This window comes from Coregonus lavaretus, assembly GCF_964263955.1.
Source record: "Coregonus lavaretus genome assembly, contig: HAP1_SCAFFOLD_1162, whole genome shotgun sequence".
Classification (NCBI taxonomy): domain Eukaryota; kingdom Metazoa; phylum Chordata; class Actinopteri; order Salmoniformes; family Salmonidae; genus Coregonus; species Coregonus lavaretus.
Genome location: NW_028158779.1, coordinates 32,237 through 51,103, shown reverse-complemented (window position 1 = coordinate 51,103; position 18,867 = coordinate 32,237). Strand labels below are relative to the sequence as shown.

The window sequence follows — 18,867 nt, the reverse complement described above, 5'->3', positions numbered from 1 at the left end:
GAATCTGTTTGGATTCTAGCCTGGAATCAAACTAAATATGTTTGGATTCTAGCCTAGATTCTAGAATTTAGCATGGATTATATCCAAATATATACCACAAAACATGTTTGGATTCCAGGCTCTTAATAGCCTAACTATGGCGTAACTCTACACAAATTCTACAACAACAGATCTGAAATATCCAAACTGCTCTACACATGCTCAGCATTTCTCTATTCAAGCCTGATAAGGATTGGTTGAACAGCTTGTGTCCCAAATCAATATGATTTGGGCTCTACTCATGGGTCAGTTAGGTTTTGCATTCTTTGGTAATAGAGACATTTGAGTATCACATTAAATTCATATAGGATAGGGACAGGTAACTGCCGAAATAAAGGAAACACTTGAGTAAATGAGGGATACAAAGTATATTGAAAGCAGGTGCTTCCACACAGGTGTATTTCCTGAGTTAATTAAGCAATTAACATCCTATCATGCTTAGGGTCATGTATAAAAATGCTGGGCATGCCATTATTTTGGCTACCATGGCTATGCCCCTATAGGATGTCAATGCCCCCATCCACAGGGCACGAGTGGTCAGTGAATGGATTGATCAGCATGAAAACGATGTAAACCATATGCCATGGCCGTCTCAGTCAAGCCGATGTGTAGAATTATGCCATAGTAACCCTATTAAGAGCCTGGAATCCAAACATGTTTCGTTTTAATATATTTGGATAGAATCCAGGCAAAATTCTAGAATCCAGGCTAGATCTCAACCCAAGTGAACACTTATGGGTGATTCTAGAGCGGCGCCTGAGACAGCATTTTCCACAACCATCAACAAAACACCAAATGCTGGAATGTTTCATGGAAGAATGGTGTCGCAGTTCCAGACATTGTAAAATCTATGCCAAGGTGCACTGAAGCTGTTCTGGCTCATGGTGGCCCAACACCCTATTGGCCTTTCCTTTATTTTGGCAGTTAACTGTATATCTATGTTCATAATCTATACAAAAACTATATGCATTTTGTTCTTTACTAGCATGGTTGAGCCTACATGTTGGTTTGAGAGTTATTGTTGTTGTAGGCGACTATTCGTTTGGAGATTCCCACATTGGTTACACTATTGGAGTGAACGCTACAAACACCATCAGAATAGTGAGATTACAATAGAGCTTGTATCGGTTAGCTGGGGTTCTGTCATTCCCTTAGTGTGAAAATATAATATGTGAAATATGTGCCAAAAACGAACATAGCTGGTAAACAAAGGGTGCATCACAGCAGTCTTGCCTTCATAATGATAGATAGGAAGAGGAGAAGGTTTCTATGCCGTTGGTTAATGACGGCTGTAATAAAGAGATGGCTTTTCTTTTCATTGTCTGAAAATATATGCAACATTTTAAGGAACTTGAACATAAACCACATCCAACATTGTTAAGTGTCTTCGACATAAAGAAGTTATTTTGCACAAAGTCCTCGAGAACCCGCTGAACAACTTAACGATGAATGCAACATTCTCAGAACGTTGTGGGAATGTTCTGAGCCGGAACACAACCAAACAGGAAGAATCATACGTGGAACGGTGCCGTACGTTCTCAGAAGAACCTTCTTCTTTGCTTTAGTTTGCTGGGTATCCACCAGCTCTTAGCATCTTCCATTCTCTCTCTTAGTCTCTCTTTCCCAGTCTCTCTCTCTCACGCCATCCCATCTCATGTCATCTCCTGGTTCTCCTCCCCTGAAAGCAGGCGGAGAAAGACAAAGAGAAAGGTGTCGGAGGACATCCCTGCCTCACCCCTCAGATCCTCTGGCACATGTGAAGCCTGGACTTGGAGGAGGAGGTGGCGTCCTTCCAGACCTTGCAGGAGAGGCCCTTGGCACAGTCGCAGCGTTGGAAGATCTCCAGGCCGTGGGAGCCTTTCTTCCTCTGCTTGGTGCACACCTCGCCCTGCCGCAGCACCGGCTTGCAGATCTTGGTCCAGAAGTGGCGGGCGCAGCAGTAGCCCTCGGAGCAGTCCGACGAGCGCAGGCATGGGTCGCCCTCGTGTCCTGGTCAAGGGAGGGAGAGACAGGAGTGTTAGCATGGACTAGTATGAGTGAAGATGCAGGGTGCACATGCAAAACATAGGCCTTTTCTTACTTTTCAGTACTTTCCAGTACTTTTCAGTATGTATATATACTCTAACCTTTTACTGCACGTACTAGTATAGAATACCATTATCATTCCTTATTTAGGCAACTGGCGGTCTGCGGGGAAGGCCCTCGGACTCAGCGGCCAGCTATCTATCAAGGTTGAATTAGAGCCCAGGGGGCCCCCATTGATGGGTGGAGCAACTGCGGCCCCCACCCCCATCAAAGTTGCCCATCCCTGTTCTAGACTATGGAATGCAAAAAATTGAATGTCTGTGTGGTTTGGAGCAGGGTTTTCCAACCTCGGTCCTGTGCCCCATAAACCCTAAACCCATCAATATGTAGAGAGTAATCATGCTTTTACATGTGAAATGTACATTACACTCTACAGGAAAAACCCCCCAACTACTACGCTATAGGAAATGCACAATCATTACCCATTATCCTTGTTTTGACTTCCATAGGAAAGAGCTGAAACATACCCCTAGCTTTCTTCTCATCTCAATTCAAATTGCATTACAGGGCTATTATATTAGTGGACTGGAATGTACTTAGACCCTTGTAAAATTAGAGTGAACCTCTTTCCTGATTTATCAACTAAATCAACCCATTTCGGGTAGAACTTGATATTCTTGGCAGGAGGTTTATATTACCTCTTTCAAAGGATGTAATTAGTACAACAAATATTTATGATACATTATTTAGTCATGCAAGTTTTCTGTGAAACAACCCCCTTTGCCAGAGGGCCTTTCTCGACACACACACCAGCCGTCCTGTAACACTGACAAAACCTCAGTTTCTTGTAAGGGGCTTGTTACGAAATGAAGTTCCAATCAACAGCATGAAGTTCCCACTCAGTGCTCAGCCTTAATGGAATGTTTAATATGTTGTGTTGCTCTCTCGCCTCTCCCTCCAAATGAACATTTTAGGGACACTGCAAAAAGTCACTGCAATTGAGTTGTAGAGGCGAAGTGAGACGAGAGTAAGACGCAAATTAAAAAGTGAATAGGCCTAGCGTTTCCTCAAAACGACCTCAAATACTGCACCCTTTTTATACTGGCTCTTTAGCATTGCGGCTAACATTTCTCCAGAGGGCAATCATTGCACCGCCATTAAGGTGTCTCATTAGAGGTAGAACTTTATTGACAACAACACTGCTTACACAAAGTGTAGGCCTATTCACTTGTTGAGTCAGGCTAAAATGAATGCCAAAAGGGGACTCAATAATAACTCCAGTTATTATTACTACTACGAACCTCGCCAACTCTACATTCTGTGGTTTCATGAATGTTTATGAGACAGCGTGGTACTGTCGAAAGAGAGTGTTTGTGTGCCTGGTTTATGTAGGTGCTGCGGGGAACAGCAAGGGGCCACTGTGGTTTGGTTTCTCTCAGCCAGGCCCCCATGCTGAGCCGTGGTCTCCCAGGTTTGCTGCTGATATACGAGCTAGCGGGTAATTATCGCGGTCGTTTGCGGACTGGCGTCTCTTTAACTCCGTGTGACTACAGACAAGTAACAGAGAACAGGGACAACAGAGATGTAGCGCCTTGGACCAGGATCAGCGTGAGATATTGAGATTTCAAAATAGGAAAAGACAACAGAGATCCCTTCATATTTACATATTACTGTATATCTTCTCCCAGGCCAGGCCGAGAGGCGGTCTTCAGACCTGGGTTCAAGTAGTATCAAATATCTTTCAAATACAATAGCTGTGCTTGTCTGAGCTTGCCTGGTGCAATGGAACCAATGGAGTAGTTCCAAAAGTACAAAACCCACCCATCTCTCCAGGCTCTCCAGGCAATCTCAATCGAACGCTCAAAGCATTTTAAGCAGATTTCAAATACTATTTAAACCCTGGCCTGTTTTACAGGTGTATAACACGGAGGTGAAATCAGATCTAAATCTGTACCTTTAACAGAGTGTTTGGCCTGCGCTGCTTTCCCACTCTTCTTCCAGTCGGCGGCGCTATCCTTGGTGGAGAGCTTGTTGTGGTCATCCAAGGCTGAGATGTGAGGTGAGAGGACGCTCTCCGAGATAGGGACGCAGATATCTACATTGATACGGCCAGCGGAGAGAGAGAAGTTAGATGTGAGCACAACCACCATATAATAAGGCTTGATTGATATCATTGCAGCTAAAGACAAGACAGGGTTTGAAAGATCCAGTGTCATATGCCGTCTTCCATAGTTGGCATTAGGACACAAACCAAGATGTTTAACTTGTGTTATTAGAGATCATATTGCCATTACAGCTTCCCTGTGACTAGCACATGCGGTTATCATTAATGTCTATTGCAGTTCATCTCTCAGACAACACAGAGCAGAGAGAGGAGCATTCAGTGCTGACCTATGGGTAGAAAGCATGTGTTCAATATGGTTTGAATGTAATTGCTCCCTCATTGAACTTTCCTCTGTGCTACATAGATGACAGAGACGTAGTGTGCTAAATCGAACCCTTAAAAAACAATGTGTTGTGCCTGATATGCGTTCACTTCACACCGACTTAAGATATGCTGACTTATGAGAGATAAGAGGGGTCAGTCAAGACAACGTACAGTTGCTGCAGCGGTTGCCGGGGCAGCACATGGCGTCTCTATGGCAACGCTTCTTCCTCCGTCGGCAGGTGAGACAGCGGGAGGGTGCTTGCTGAGGGCTGTGGCAGTAGCTTCCTACAGTGCACTCCTTATCGTTGCTGCATGGGTACACCTGTAGAGGTCAAAACAGACACATTCAGAATCATGAATAATGATCACATGTATGTATCAATTAGGGTCTTGTTAACCCATATGGGCTGGGCTCCTAATAATAATCAATCAACTCATAATATTGGGGTTTTTGTGACTGTTAGCCAAACATCTTAGCGGTCTGAAACCTCTGGACGAGGTCGCTAGGTGTTGGACTAAGGTCGTTAATACGGTTACATACAGTCAGTAGTTTGGGAACAGTGACACTGAGGTTCAACGCAGGCTAACTAGCGACAAACCTGTCACCCATAACTTTGCCGTTTTTTTATAATTGCATCATAAAAAACATAATGTCTTGTCGGTAATGGTTACCAGACATGACGGAAAACGTTTTTGGTTCCACTTACAGTCATATAAATCCAACTCCTAGACTCCACTACTTCTCCTAACCGTCACTAATTTCCCTGTCTCCCATGGTATTTTTATGTGACGGCTTTAAAAAGTCCAACTGAAATTGCTCAAGACAGTAAGCAGATTAGCAGAGTATGTTCTGTCTGAATTCCTTCTGAAGAACCAGACCTTTTTCCAACGCTGGAAAACAGGCCATGGACTAGAGAGAGAGAGAAGGGGGACAAATGCTTCCTCTATCTCAGCTTCTACGTGCCAACCTACGGCCAGGAATATGTTCAGATATTCCAAACAATGGAGCCATTACCACATCCCCAACCAAGAAAAACACAAGTCAAGGTTCACTCTATATCGAGAGTGCTTTTAGAAGCCTAAATAGATCAATGAAGCAGTCATTGGATAACAGAACCCCCTGGCTATGGAGTTAGTTCGTTTTGTGACCAACTGTTTTCTAATTGGGTACCTGGGGATTTGAAAGGCAAGTATTTGGCATCCAAGGTTCTTTTCTTCTTTTTCCATCTCATAAGTGTACTATTTAGGCAATAGGATGCCATTTCAGACAGAGCCTGAGACATAGGCCATAGTCTGGTGAAGCTATGGCAACATGATAACAATTCAATGTGGATTCCTTCAGTCCTCAGCCACCAACCGGGTCTGCTGAACACATTGATTTAGGTGAACCGAGATGACCGAGGTAGAACCGCAGTGTGTCCACAGTCCACACGACAGCCATAATGAAAGGGCCCAGCTTCCTTTTTCCACAACAAGTGCATGCAGCAATACACACAACCATGGTATAGACGTTGCTTATTGGGAGGGCAAACGAGTTCAAATTAAATAATATCATGAGTCAGATGAAATAGTGTTGTGAGAGTGTTTTGAACATGTAGAGTGAGAGGGGACATTGTACTGTATACAGGTAACTCATCCTTGGAGAAGGTCCAGAGTCGGTCGATGAGGCTGTTTCAGTCTTTCGCGGCGGTCTGGCCACTTCAACACCAGCCACTAGACAACATGCATTAGTGTCCACTTTGTATGAGCTACACAATACCAACCCCAAAAATGCACAACAATGACAACAGACATAGCCACAAACAGCCTATTTAGGTTTTCTCCGTCCAATGTTAGATTGACGTAATAGCAACGTGTTTGGACTGCTCTACACCGGGCTGGTGCTGTACTGACAGACCTGCGTCAGAACTGACCACCATTGCAGAGCGTTGGATAATAAACATGGGAATACTAGAACAGAACATGATGCAAATAAAATCATTACAGTCACAATAATGAACGTGCTACGTCGGAGGATTAGGATTCCGAAGGGTTACGTCACCATAACAGAACTTGTTTTTAAATCAAAATGTACACCACATATTCAAGCGGGCTCTCAAAAAAAACGAATATTTCAATATCTTCAGATCAGATGTTAGTTTATATCCATGTGCTTAAAGAAACTGAACGGGCTGAGAGATATTTGGAGCTTGTGTGAGCAATGTGGAGTTTGTCACATTGAAAACACATGGAGAACCGAATAAACGTCCGTCCAGCAATACAACGGAAATAAGAGAAAATAGAACAATAATCACTTGCAGCACAGTGATATCCTAAATGGTGCCACAGTTGTTATTGAAGCTAAGGTCAACCTTTTCTGTTTGGAACGACTTGCTTTTCCAAGACTTATCAAGACATTGCCAAGAATGTATTATTGCTTAATAACCATTAAGCAATAATACGTTCTTGGAACTGCTGTTATTAAGCAAAATTGCGTACTTGGAAATGTCTTGATAAGTCTTGGAAAAGCAAGACCTTCCAAACATAAAAGGCTGACCTTAGCTTCATGTTTCTGAACTGGTATTGTGCCCAGTTTCGTAATCACCTGCAGTGAAGCAAGGCGAATGTAATGTAGCACTAACACAGTATTTGACATGCTAGTCTATGTCCACCGTGACATCGTCATAGCCAAGCGTTTCAGTTCATGTTCATGTTCTCAAGTTCAGTGGTATCAATTTAGGCCTGTGGCTGCCCATAACCTAATGTAGCAAGCATAAAAGAAAACGCCTGAGCGGAGTTCTCCAGCGGAAAAGGAAGCTAGGTTGAATTAGCTGTATCCCTGAAAACTGGATGCATCCGGTTGTTGGCAACTCTGCTAAGGCTGCCCATGGACAATTAACTAACCCTAAGAGAAGTAGAAAACAGACTTGGTTAACCGCACAATGCTCTGAAGCATTGACCATTGAGATCAACAAAGCACCACAGGTTAAGAGTGTAGCTAGTTTTTTGATGTTGGAAAATAGCCTGTTATCTTGAAATATGAAGACAAATATCTTGGCCCTACAGTACCCTATACTGTCTCTCATATTTTTATCAGGTGGTTCCTGGCTAAGCAGTCTAGGATTGATTTGAACATCTTGGAGAAAAATCTGGCCTTAATGGCCATGTACTGTTATAATCTCCACCCGGCACAGCCAGAAGGGGACTGGCCACCCCTCAGAGCCTGGTTCCTCTCTAGGTTTCTTCCTAGGTTTCTGCCTTTCTATGGAGTTTTTCCTAGCCACCGTGCTTCTACATCTGCATTGCTTGCTGTTTGGGGTTTTAGGCTGGGTTTCTGTATAAGCACTTTGTGACATCTACTGATGTAAAAAGTGCTTTATAAATAAAATGTGATTGATTGATTGATTACAGTGGAGCTGTAGGAAGGGCCTCCTCCTTTCCCTCCCTCCCCTCACTATCCTCCCCTTCCTCCCCTCACCTCTTCCATCAAGCCTCCATCCTTTCACAGGAGCCCTTTGAAACCCAATGATACAAGACCTGGTGTAATAATCTTGGCCGATAATCTCACTTTATCTTGCCGTGTTTCAAAACACCTCATTCCCGCCACGGTCCTCTGAGGGGAGGCGGCGGTTTCGTTTGGATGCGTCTCATTTGATCACGACTCCACTAGCTCACTTTATTGGTCGCCGCCACTCCCACTCCCCTATATTCCCTAGACGCCCCATCTCACATGAAAGCAAGAGGCTATCCCTGTTAGAGGAAGTGGGCTGTGTACCTCTCTGGGCATGCAGGCTAGACCATAAAGAGGGAGACAGACGCGGAGCGATGAGGGAAGCCCCCCGGCTCCCCAGTCCTGTCTCATGCTGCTCTTATGCTGGTATAAATGGCCTGGGCTTTGAAAGTAAAGGGAGGGAGGGAGGGAGGGAGGGAGGGAGGGAGGGAGAGGAGGGAGGGAGGGAGGGAGGGAGGGAGGGAGGGAGGGAGGGAGGGAGGGAGGGAGGGAGGGAGGGAGGGAGGGAGGGAGGGAGGGAGGGAGGGAGGGAGGGAGGGAGCAATCTCCAGGATACATGAGTCTTTGAACCTGTCCCTTACTCTGTATTTACCCGTATTTACCCAGCATCAGTCATTCCTAAGGACTGATATCATAATATGATAGGAGTGTAACACATGTTCATAACCCCACAACACACAGTTAGTGGAGTGTTGTTTACCTCAAGTCTAGTCAAGGCAGATGAGGCAGCTACTTCAGTGCAACTGTGACACATAAGATTCTGTCATTTAGCCAACTGTCAAAATGTATATTCAAACCGTTCAAACATCAAAAGCCTGGTTTGAGAGGTGAGCTCTGCTCACTATTCACTTAAGAAGATTAAAAGAAGGGCGTTATAACAGTAATACACACACACACACACACACATATATATACACACACTGTTTAGAGAACTTGGAGGGCGATTGAACTTGACCTTGGATAATCAAGCATGGAAACCTGAAACTGTGAATGGTAATCATGGTCAGCAGCACTGAGCCTCACCGAATCAAATAAACTATGTCACCAAGTAAACAAACGTCCTCTGCCCTGAAAGGAGAGACGGTCTTACAGTATCAGATAACAAAGGGACAGCATAAAACACATACGGGTCATAGGAATGTTAAGAATACAACCTTGGCTCTTTCATCACTCAAAACAGGGGTCTTTGATGGGTTAAATCATGGATTCTATAGGTCTGTGACTCTGGTGACATAGTCTCCATATAGACTACACCAGAGCCATGTGCTGTATTTAGAGAGTTGGGTCAACTTGGAACATTTGAATATTGTTCTAATTCTAGACATTCAGTTACATAGAATTGTTTAAATATTCCCCATGTAATGTTAATGGAGTGTTAGCATGACTGCCATACACTGAGTCTACCAAACATTAGAAACACCTTTTGCCCTCAGAACAGCCTCAATTAGTCGGGGCATGGACACTACAAGGTGTCGAAAACGTTCCACAGGGATGCTGGCCCATGTTGACTCCAATCCTTCCCAAAGTTGTGTCAAGTTGGCTGGATGTCCTTTGGGTGGTGGACCATTCTTGATACACACGGGAAACTGTTGAGCGTGAGAAACCCAGCAGCGTTGCCGTTTTTGACTAAAATCGGTGTTCCTGGCACTTACTACCATAATCTGTTAAAAGGAACTTAAATATTTTGTCTGCCCATTCACCCTCTGAATGGCACACATACACAATCCATGTCTCAATTGTCTCAAGGCTTAAAAATCCTTCTTTAACCTGTCTCCTCCCCTTCATCTGCACTGATTGAAGTGGATTTAACAAGTGACATCAATAAGGGATCATAGCTTTCACCTGGATTCACCTGGTCATGAAAAGAGCAGGTGTTCTTAATGTTTTGTACACTCAGCGTAGAATGTTGAAGTGTCATGGAAATGTTTCATAATGCAGAAACCTCAATGTCCTAACTCTTTAAATACATGGCTCTGGGTTACACTCAGCCTTTCTCATACACTCAGGGTATTGAGAAGAGAGAACCATATTGGCCCTACACCAGCGATCAAAAGAGGGGCACATGACTGAGCCGGAAACCCCAGTCAGAGCTGGGTCTAGTCAGAGCTGGGTCTACTGTAGCTCAGTGAGGTGTTAGCCTGTGGATAGAGAGGGGGTCTGTGTCTCCTGACTCTCATTAACAGGTCTAAGTACAGAGGGAAGTGAACTGAATTCCCCTCAGGATACTCTGTTGGCCTGTTAGGGCCCCCGATATCCATTATGGCCCATCTGGGTCCACACTCGCCCCCCAGGGCCTGCTGACTGGAGGGATGTGAGACAGCCAGGAGACCCGCTTGGCACCCCTGACTAGAGGGGTGTGAGACAGCCAGGAGACCTTCTGGGCCCCCCTGACTGGAGGGGTGTGAGACAGCCAGGAGACCCGCCGGACCCCCCTGACTGGAGGGGTGTGAGACAGCCAGGAGACTCGCCGGATCCCCCTGACTGGAGGGGTGTGAGACAGCCAGGAGACCCGCTGGGCCCCCCTGACTGGAGGGGTGTGAGACAGCCAGGAGACCCGCCGGACCCCCCTGACTGGAGGGGTGTGAGACAGCCAGGAGACCCGCTGGGCCCCCCTGACTGGAGGGGTGTGAGACAGCCAGGAGACCCGCTGGGCCCCCCTGACTGGAGGGGTGTGAGACAGCCAGGAGACCCGCTGGGCCCCCCTGACTGGAGGGGTGTGAGACAGCCAGGAGACCCGCCGGACCCCCCTGACTGGAGGGTTGTGAGACAGCCAGGAGACCCGCCGGACCCCCCTGACTGGAGGGGTGTGAGACAGCCAGGAGACCCGCCGGACCCCCCTGACTGGAGGGGTGTGAGACAGCCAGGAGACTCGCCGGATCCCCCTGACTGGAGGGGTGTGAGACAGCCAGGAGACCCGCTGGGCCCCCCTGACTGGAGGGGTGTGAGACAGCCAGGAGACCCGCTGGGCCCCCCTGACTGGAGGGTTGTGAGACAGCCAGGAGACCCGCCGGACCCCCCTGACTGGAGGGGTGTGAGACAGCCAGGAGACTCGCCGGATCCCCCTGACTGGAGGGGTGTGAGACAGCCAGGAGACCCGCTGGGCCCCCCTGACTGGAGGGGTGTGAGACAGCCAGGAGACCCGCCGGACCCCCCTGACTGGAGGGGTGTGAGACAGCCAGGAGACCTGCTGGGCCCCTGAGACGGAGGAGACGGAGCCTTGACGGCGGCTAGCCTAGCGCTAACAAGCAGTCACACCTCGGCCTGCATTGTTTCCCCCTCTCAGATCGTTAAGATCACTAAACAGTTACTTAACCCTGGAGGGGGGTAGGGAGGGGTGCTGGCGGGGCGAGAGGGGGGAAGAGAGGGGAGAGAGGGGACGTAGCTCCCAACTTTTACGAGGGGAGCCTAAGCGATTCGGTCCTGGCTTGTTAAAATAATCTCTGTGTTGAATTAAATACAGTTTTAAGACTAGTTAAAACTGTATGGATGTCCAGGCGCTGGTAGGAAACAGCCAACCACTGTTACTGTACGCATGCCTCCACTTCCGCTTGTGGGTTCAGAGGTTAGGGCGGTGAACGTTCCCTGCCCATACCATCCATCTGTACTGGTTCTCTAACTTACTGGGAACCAGTGGCCACCCAGGAGCATTGGTTCTTAACATCTACCAGTCAAGAGGATATTTTACTTTGGGTTACTTTGGTTTGGTTTCACTCAAGTCCATTGAATGTGAGGGGAATAGAGGATGGAGCCACACACAGCTTGACTTCATTGTAATGATTGAATCACTTGGGACAGTCACAACCTGACCTTGAGGTTGGAGCGCAAAGTGATTCATGTGACTTTTATAGTCAGTGAGAGCAGAGAGCAGCAAAGTCAGTGCAAAACTTTTTCAACAGCCGAGGGAAACAAAAGCAAATTAGGCTGTCATGGTACTTCCTATATAGATCCACCAATATCTTCGACATGTTGGATAGAGCCCAACTTTACTAATCTGACAGTTTAAACACCAAATTACTCCCCGGTTTCCTGCAGGCTTCTCTGGGTGGCCGACGTGCTCCCCTCCCCGACTCCCCGTCTCTAATTTGTGACTTTTGAAAGCGAGCCAGTGTGGGTGATTTATTGAGAGCTTATGTTGTAATCTTTCGCATATCCTTTAATGTCGGAGAGTTGAAGGCCCTGAAGGAATACATTTCAACAGCTTGAATAATGCTGTATAAAACATGGACACCCTTCTTTTGAGGAGGTCTGCTGTTGGAGGAATCTGAGGGAGAAATGTGGGAAAGTGACTAAATGGATGTGATGGTGAATTATGGCGAAACTCTCTCAAACTGTTAAGTTTAGAAATGTTATAAGTGGACAATCACTCATGTCCTGATCCACTGCCTCTATGGAGGAAGGTGTAATATTCTGCCAACGCTTCATCACGAATTATAACAACCTCAACATTATGCCAACGTCTTCATAAATCTACAGGGTAGAGAAAGCCAAGGTTCAGCCAGAAGAGATTGGTTATAATGTTTGAGGTTTCACACCGCCGCTTTCCACTGATGCCCCCCACGCAGCTCTGACCCACCCCATGTCTCTGACCCACCCCATGTCTCTGACCCACCCCATGTCTCTGACCCACCCCATGTCTCTGACCCACCGCATGTCTCTGACCCACTCCATGTCTCTGACCCACCGCATGTCTCTGACCCACCGCATGTCTCTGACCCACTCCATGTCTCTGACCCACCCCATGTCTCTGACCCACCCCATGTCTCTGACCCACGCAGCTCTGACCCACCCCATGTCTCTGACCCACCCCATGTCTCTGACCCACCCCATGTCTCTGACCCACCGCATGTCTCTGACCCACTCCATGTCTCTGACCCACCCCATGTCTCTGACCCACCCCATGTCTCTGACCCACAGCATGTCTCTGACCCACCGCATGTCTCTGACCCACCCCATGTCTCTGACCCACCCCATGTCTCTGACCCACCGTATGTCTCTGACCCACCCCATGTCTCTGACCCACCCCATGTCTCTGACCCACCGCATGTCTCTGACCCACCCCATGTCTCTGACCACAGCATGTCTCTGACCCACCCCATGTCTCTGACCCACACAGCTCTGACCCACCCCATGTCTCTACCCGGCAGGCACCCTGATCACCGGATAAGTGTTGGTTAACCTACAGTTCAATTGGTGCAAATCAAAAAATCAAGACAGGTTCACTTCAGTCAGGCCATTCTCTATAGAGTAAATAGTTCATTATGAGTATACAAGCTAAAAAGTTAGTGAGGACCTTCTGTCGCAAAACAAAGCAATCACCATGACCCACTATTTGCATGGTTGATTGCTCAGTATCATCCACACTATAAGAAAAGCTCCTATAAGCCATCACAAATCCATGCCACACGTTGCCAATTAAAAGCCCATGAAGACTTCAAGGTTCATTATCTTTGATTTACATCATAAACAACCACTTCAGATGCCACACAGCAGGTCAATAGAGTTTGCCAGTGGCCCATGGATCATGTCTGGCTGTTGTTGAGTGTTGGCTGTACTGTTACAAGCCTGGAAACCATTCTAGCAGCCAGGAGAGACAGGGAGACACACCACCTCCCATTGAAACCATTAGCGCCATCTTCAATTGGATGTGCTGCTAAATGTGCCATGGCACTCTTATAAGTACAGTGGTGGTCTCCACACACATACACACATACAACCACACACACACACTCATCCCCAGTGGTCCATTCTATCCAAACCACTCCAGTTTATTGGAATGGCAAGGTTGTAAGCAGACATTTAAACAGAGGCCGAAGCAATTCCCTTTAATCCTCACTGTCTGAGTGGTAGGATCTCAGAACAGTGCTCTCAGCATTAGAGAGCAGCTCCCACACTACAGTGTCCACACACACACACACACACACACACACACACAGCTCCCCACATAGGCTACAGACAGGCATATCCACTGGTAACATTACAAGTGACATTCTGGAGACCTATATAAGCCTACTGCAGACACACGTCCAAGCCAAAGCTAAACTGTAGTCATCCAGTAGTTACACTGGTATAAACACTTTGATTGTAAAAGACAAAGAGAATCAGCTGTTTCTTCTCTGTCTGAGTTGGAGAAAAAAAAGTTTTAAATTTTTTTTTTTATGCTGGTTTAAATGTATAGCATGGGAAAACAGAAATGTGGCGCCATCTACTGCTCAAGAAGATGCCAGAAATCACATAAGCAGTACTGCCTTCTACATTTGATAACAAAAATAAATAAATAAAGATCTAAACTAATTTGGTCAACTTTCATATTAATTTACTTCATAACATTTTCATAAATGGTATCATGAGAATAAGTCAAAGTTCAAATCAAATCATATGTATTTATAAAGCCCTTTTTACATCAACAGATGTCACAAAGTGCTTATACAGAAACCCAGCCTAAAACCCCAAAAAGCAAGCAATGCAGATGTAGAAGCACGGTGTCTAGGAAAAACTCCCTAGAAAGGCAGGAACCTAGGAAGAAACCTAGAGAGGAACCAGGCTCTGAGTGGTGGTCAGTCCTCTTCTGGCTGTGCCAGGTGGAGATTATAAGAGTACATGGCCATTAAGGCCAGATCGTTCTTCAAGATTTTCAAACATTCAAAGATGATCAGCAGGGTCAAATAATAATCACAGTGGTTGTAGAGGGTGCAACAGGTCAGCACCTCAGGAGTAAATGTCAGTTGGCTTTTCATAGCTGAGCATCCAGAGGTCGAGACAGCAGGTGCAGTAGAGAGAGAGAGGGAGAGAGAGAGAGAGAGAGGGAGAGAGGGAGGGAGAGAGAGAGGGAGGGAGAGAGAGAGGAGAGAGAAAGAGAGAGAGAGAGAGAGAGAGAGAGCGAGAGCGAGAGGGAGAGAGGGAGAGAGAGAGAGAGAGAGAGAGAGAGAGACTATTTATATATGTAGCTTATTTATTTCAATTCACCTACAAAATATGAACACCTTATATAGCCTAAACGTACAGTATGGCAAGTGATATCTAGTTCCAATAAAACAATCGGATGACTAATTACCCAGAATGCTTTTTTACAATTCACACATGAACCAAACTATAGCGTAGCTCTTTACCCCGAGGCACTAGGCCTATGCAGCCAGCCAGGCTAATTCCCCACTGTGTTGAAACAGCAGGAACTGATAACACTTGGAGTGCATATTAAGTGGTCGGTAAGAGTATCCTTCACACTCAGCCCACAGTTCAGTCTAATAATTCCAGAAAGCGTCTGGAGCGGTTTAATGACATTAAGAACCAGACAGAAAAGTATCCCCGGTGTTAACTTACTTTCTCTCACATTTCTGCTGCTCATGTTAATGATTTACCGTGGAAGCGTGTTGGACCCGACAGTGGCGTCAAGGTCTGAGATGCAATTAAGGTTTATGAGGGGTCCAATCCCTGTAATTTCCAATAACGATTCACACGTGAGATAAGTTTTTATGGCACAGGGGCTGAAACCGCTATTTTAGTTATCGTCAAAAAACTTCCATGGGCAGTTGGGCACCACACACAATGTTTGGGGGCATGCATAAAGCAAATACGCATGTATTGGAACAGTTGCAACCAGCCATATAAATGCAAAACGGTGACATCTAAAATACTTATACCAATACGATTATTCAAAACATGAAAAGGGATGTCAAAACAGTAAATATTTCAGAAATTATTACCAATGTCCTCGCCAAAAAGTGTTACAAAAAATGCATAACTACATTAATATATGTGTAAATCAAAATAGAAAGATGAGATTACCTGCGCAAGGATGTTGCCTTTCTTGGTGATCCGGGGTTGGAGGGTAGCTGAACGGTTCGTGGCCGCCGTGGGCTCTCCCAACACAGCGGCTTTGATGGAGTTTGGCTTGGAGCGCTCTGCTCTTTGCGACTCTCCCATCCTCAAAGCCGCGACAAGCAGCGCGAAAACACACCAGCATCTATTCCGAGTCAGGACGAGCATCCTTGGGAAACAATTGTTTTGAAATGTCGACAAAAAAATATAAACAGATTCGAATAGAATAACGCGGGCGACCCGGACTTCGCCAATTACGCATAAAGGTATCACAGAAACGCGCGCTCTGTTACACTGTGTCCATGTGTTAAGTTGACCGCTTGCGAAAAAAGTCAGGAACGGTAAGTGTTCTATTTTCAACAAATCAGAAAAGGAAACGGGTTATTGCCATCGACAAAAATGTCACTTTTTTGACAACACCAATAGCTCAATCTAAAAATCAAATCAAAATGATGAGCCTTAATGGATAAAAAAATTCGCTGACGCTCACAAGGTCATGGTGAAACTTGACAAGCGACTTCCAATCTGTCTCTCTGGCAGTAAGTGAGTGCTTAGTTCGGCAGCCTGGTATTTTATGATCTCGGATACTTTCTTTTTATAGGATTCTAATGGGTTTGCTTCCTCCGCCCCCATTCAGAACTGACAAAGACTGAAACCGATCTGTACGTCCGCGCTGCGCATTGTCGTCTAGAGTCCCCGTCCCAGGCTGGTCCCAGACGCCTGCACCAGGAGCCCTGTTGGGAAAAACCTATAAAATTATACACTGTATATTTTAACAGTGTGTGCTGACCTTTTTAATAACGAGACGGTAGGGTGCAAAGGAAATGAAAGAAAGGGATGAATAAAACTTCAGATAGTTTGTCACCATGGAACATTTTTCTTGGTCTATAACCTCCACCACACCTTCATGTAATGGACAAGTATCTAATTATTATTTAAAAAACAAAAACACAACAAATCAAATGTATTTTCAATAGGCCTATAGTCATAATGTGCTTATGAACTTGTAATGAGGTATGGAATTGTATTATAATTTTAATCTATGGTATGTGGATCTGGTTGGAATAAAAATGTAGCCAGCCTTCTATGACATGGTTCATGAGGTTCAGGTTGGCATACAAACTTATCTTTCCCACCTTAATTATATGGGGTGATGTGGCTTGGACTCATTGACACCACCAATTTAACCAAGTATTCACAAAAATAGCTTGTATAAGACAATCAGATAACCATTGTTTTGGCCGATGGGAAAGGCTTCCCTCATGATGCGAGGAATGTCCTCAGTGATATGGTTAGTGATATACCTAACATATAGAGACTCCTTTGTTAGATATCTGGGTTTATGGTCCCTGCATCAGAATAAGTTATGTTCATGAAGGTTCGATAACATTACAACAGTACAATACCTTCTTGAAGTGGTAAGGTACGGTGTGTATATGATTTTGGAGTGCTAAGTCACAACGAATAATACATGTACACCTACTTTAGGTGAAGGCCATCGGGAATACAAACGTATCTAGAATTATGGTATAGAGATTTGTGAGATCTGTCTCTACCATTGAAGTAACCTCATGAAGAATCATTGTGCTGATCTAGCATCATATTTGCATTTTAGATAATGAATAGGATGATATGGACAGGGGGGGAGACCTGATCCTAGATCAGCACTCCTAATCTGAGATGCTTTGTGAATACCGGCCCAGAAACCAAATATTCATCATCATTCCTGATCAGGGAATCTGTAGAAATCAGTCAAACATCATCAACCAGACACTCATATATCTATCAGTGACCTGGATGTTTTTCTGGCTCTAAAGATAATTCATGGAACATGTGATTAACCAGCAGAAACCACAGTGCATGTTAATCAAGGACAACAGCTGCCTTATCAACATAAACGTTAAAGAGCCTGTTAGTATTCTGCGCCCACAAAGTCTCTATGACTCTATGGTGTGTGCAATGCTCTAGTCCCCCCCACACAGACACACGCACACACACACACACTTCTGACCTCAAAAGCGATCCATCACACGCCCCAAACCAGTGTGTCAACCTCTTTTGTTTGGGCAAGCAGCCAATCAGGGAAGTGGGACGGATGTATTGTGCTTCTATGATGTATTACAATAGTGAATACTTCCTGTGATGGGCCTATACCTATATTTGATAGAATGAACAAATGCATTTTTGTACACGCCTATCATAACAGTGATATTGAGGCCCTTGAATGGTGTGATGGTTACAGCACTATCCACTACTCTCTTTATACTCAGGGGAGTTGTAAAAGAAAAAGAGGTTGTTTGACAAGAGGTGTCAATACCATCAGCTTTTAATGGAGAACTGGAAAGGGAACAAACCAGAAAGTAGACTTTTGCACTTTGAAGTAACACTATCCCTGCAGTGTAGATTTGATGATGCTATTTTTGTGGTTTGAATGAAAGGCAGATCAAGCTCAAACAGCCAAGTGAAGAACACAAAGCTCCACAACATCAACTGTCTGTAATACCAATATGATTTATCCCATAAATCCAAAGCGCTGCCCAGCTGGAATCTGTCAGTTTCTCTAGGCTTTGTTTAAAAAAAAAACAGCAATGGGGACAAGAGACAAGTGGCCCAGAGCACCAGGAAGACCAGAGAAGATGGAGGATTTCAATCAAAAACATCACCATGAATGACATACTGGGTAGTGGATAAGCCTTGGAAGGTACTCCACATTACAAGTGAATATGTCTCTTGGGGATTTCTGCTGGCGTGACATTATCTTCGTTAATGATGATTCTGGACATGATGATGGATGGTGATTTTGTCCAAAACAACCAATCCAGATGAGAGATGTTGATGACACATTAAAATAACAGATGGTCTGGTATCTTGATGAGTTGATTGTGAGATGGAGGTTTGGCGGTTTTGGAGAGGGCTATCTGGTGGTCATTTAGAGGTTTTGGAGAGGGCTATCTGGAGGTTATCTAGAGGTTTTGGAGAGGGCTATCTGGAGGTTATCTAGAGGTTTTGGAGAGGGCTATCTGGAGGTTATCTAGAGGTTTTGGAGAGGGCTATCTGGAGGTTATCTAGA

At 45.4% G+C, this 18,867-nt stretch overlaps 1 protein-coding gene across 1 annotated transcript; it reads right to left on the bottom strand.

Moving 5' to 3' along the window:
- Positions 1 to 1,663: 1,663 nt before the first annotated feature.
- Positions 1,664 to 15,965, bottom strand: dkk2 (dickkopf WNT signaling pathway inhibitor 2; the record flags this gene model as incomplete). Its single annotated transcript, XM_084197826.1, has 4 exons — positions 1,664 to 2,028; positions 4,019 to 4,159; positions 4,664 to 4,814; positions 15,765 to 15,965. 4 exons carry the CDS (start codon positions 15,963 to 15,965, stop codon positions 1,778 to 1,780), a joined length of 744 nt encoding a protein of 247 aa, XP_084053952.1. The 3' UTR covers positions 1,664 to 1,777.
- Positions 15,966 to 18,867: the final 2,902 nt, after the last annotated feature.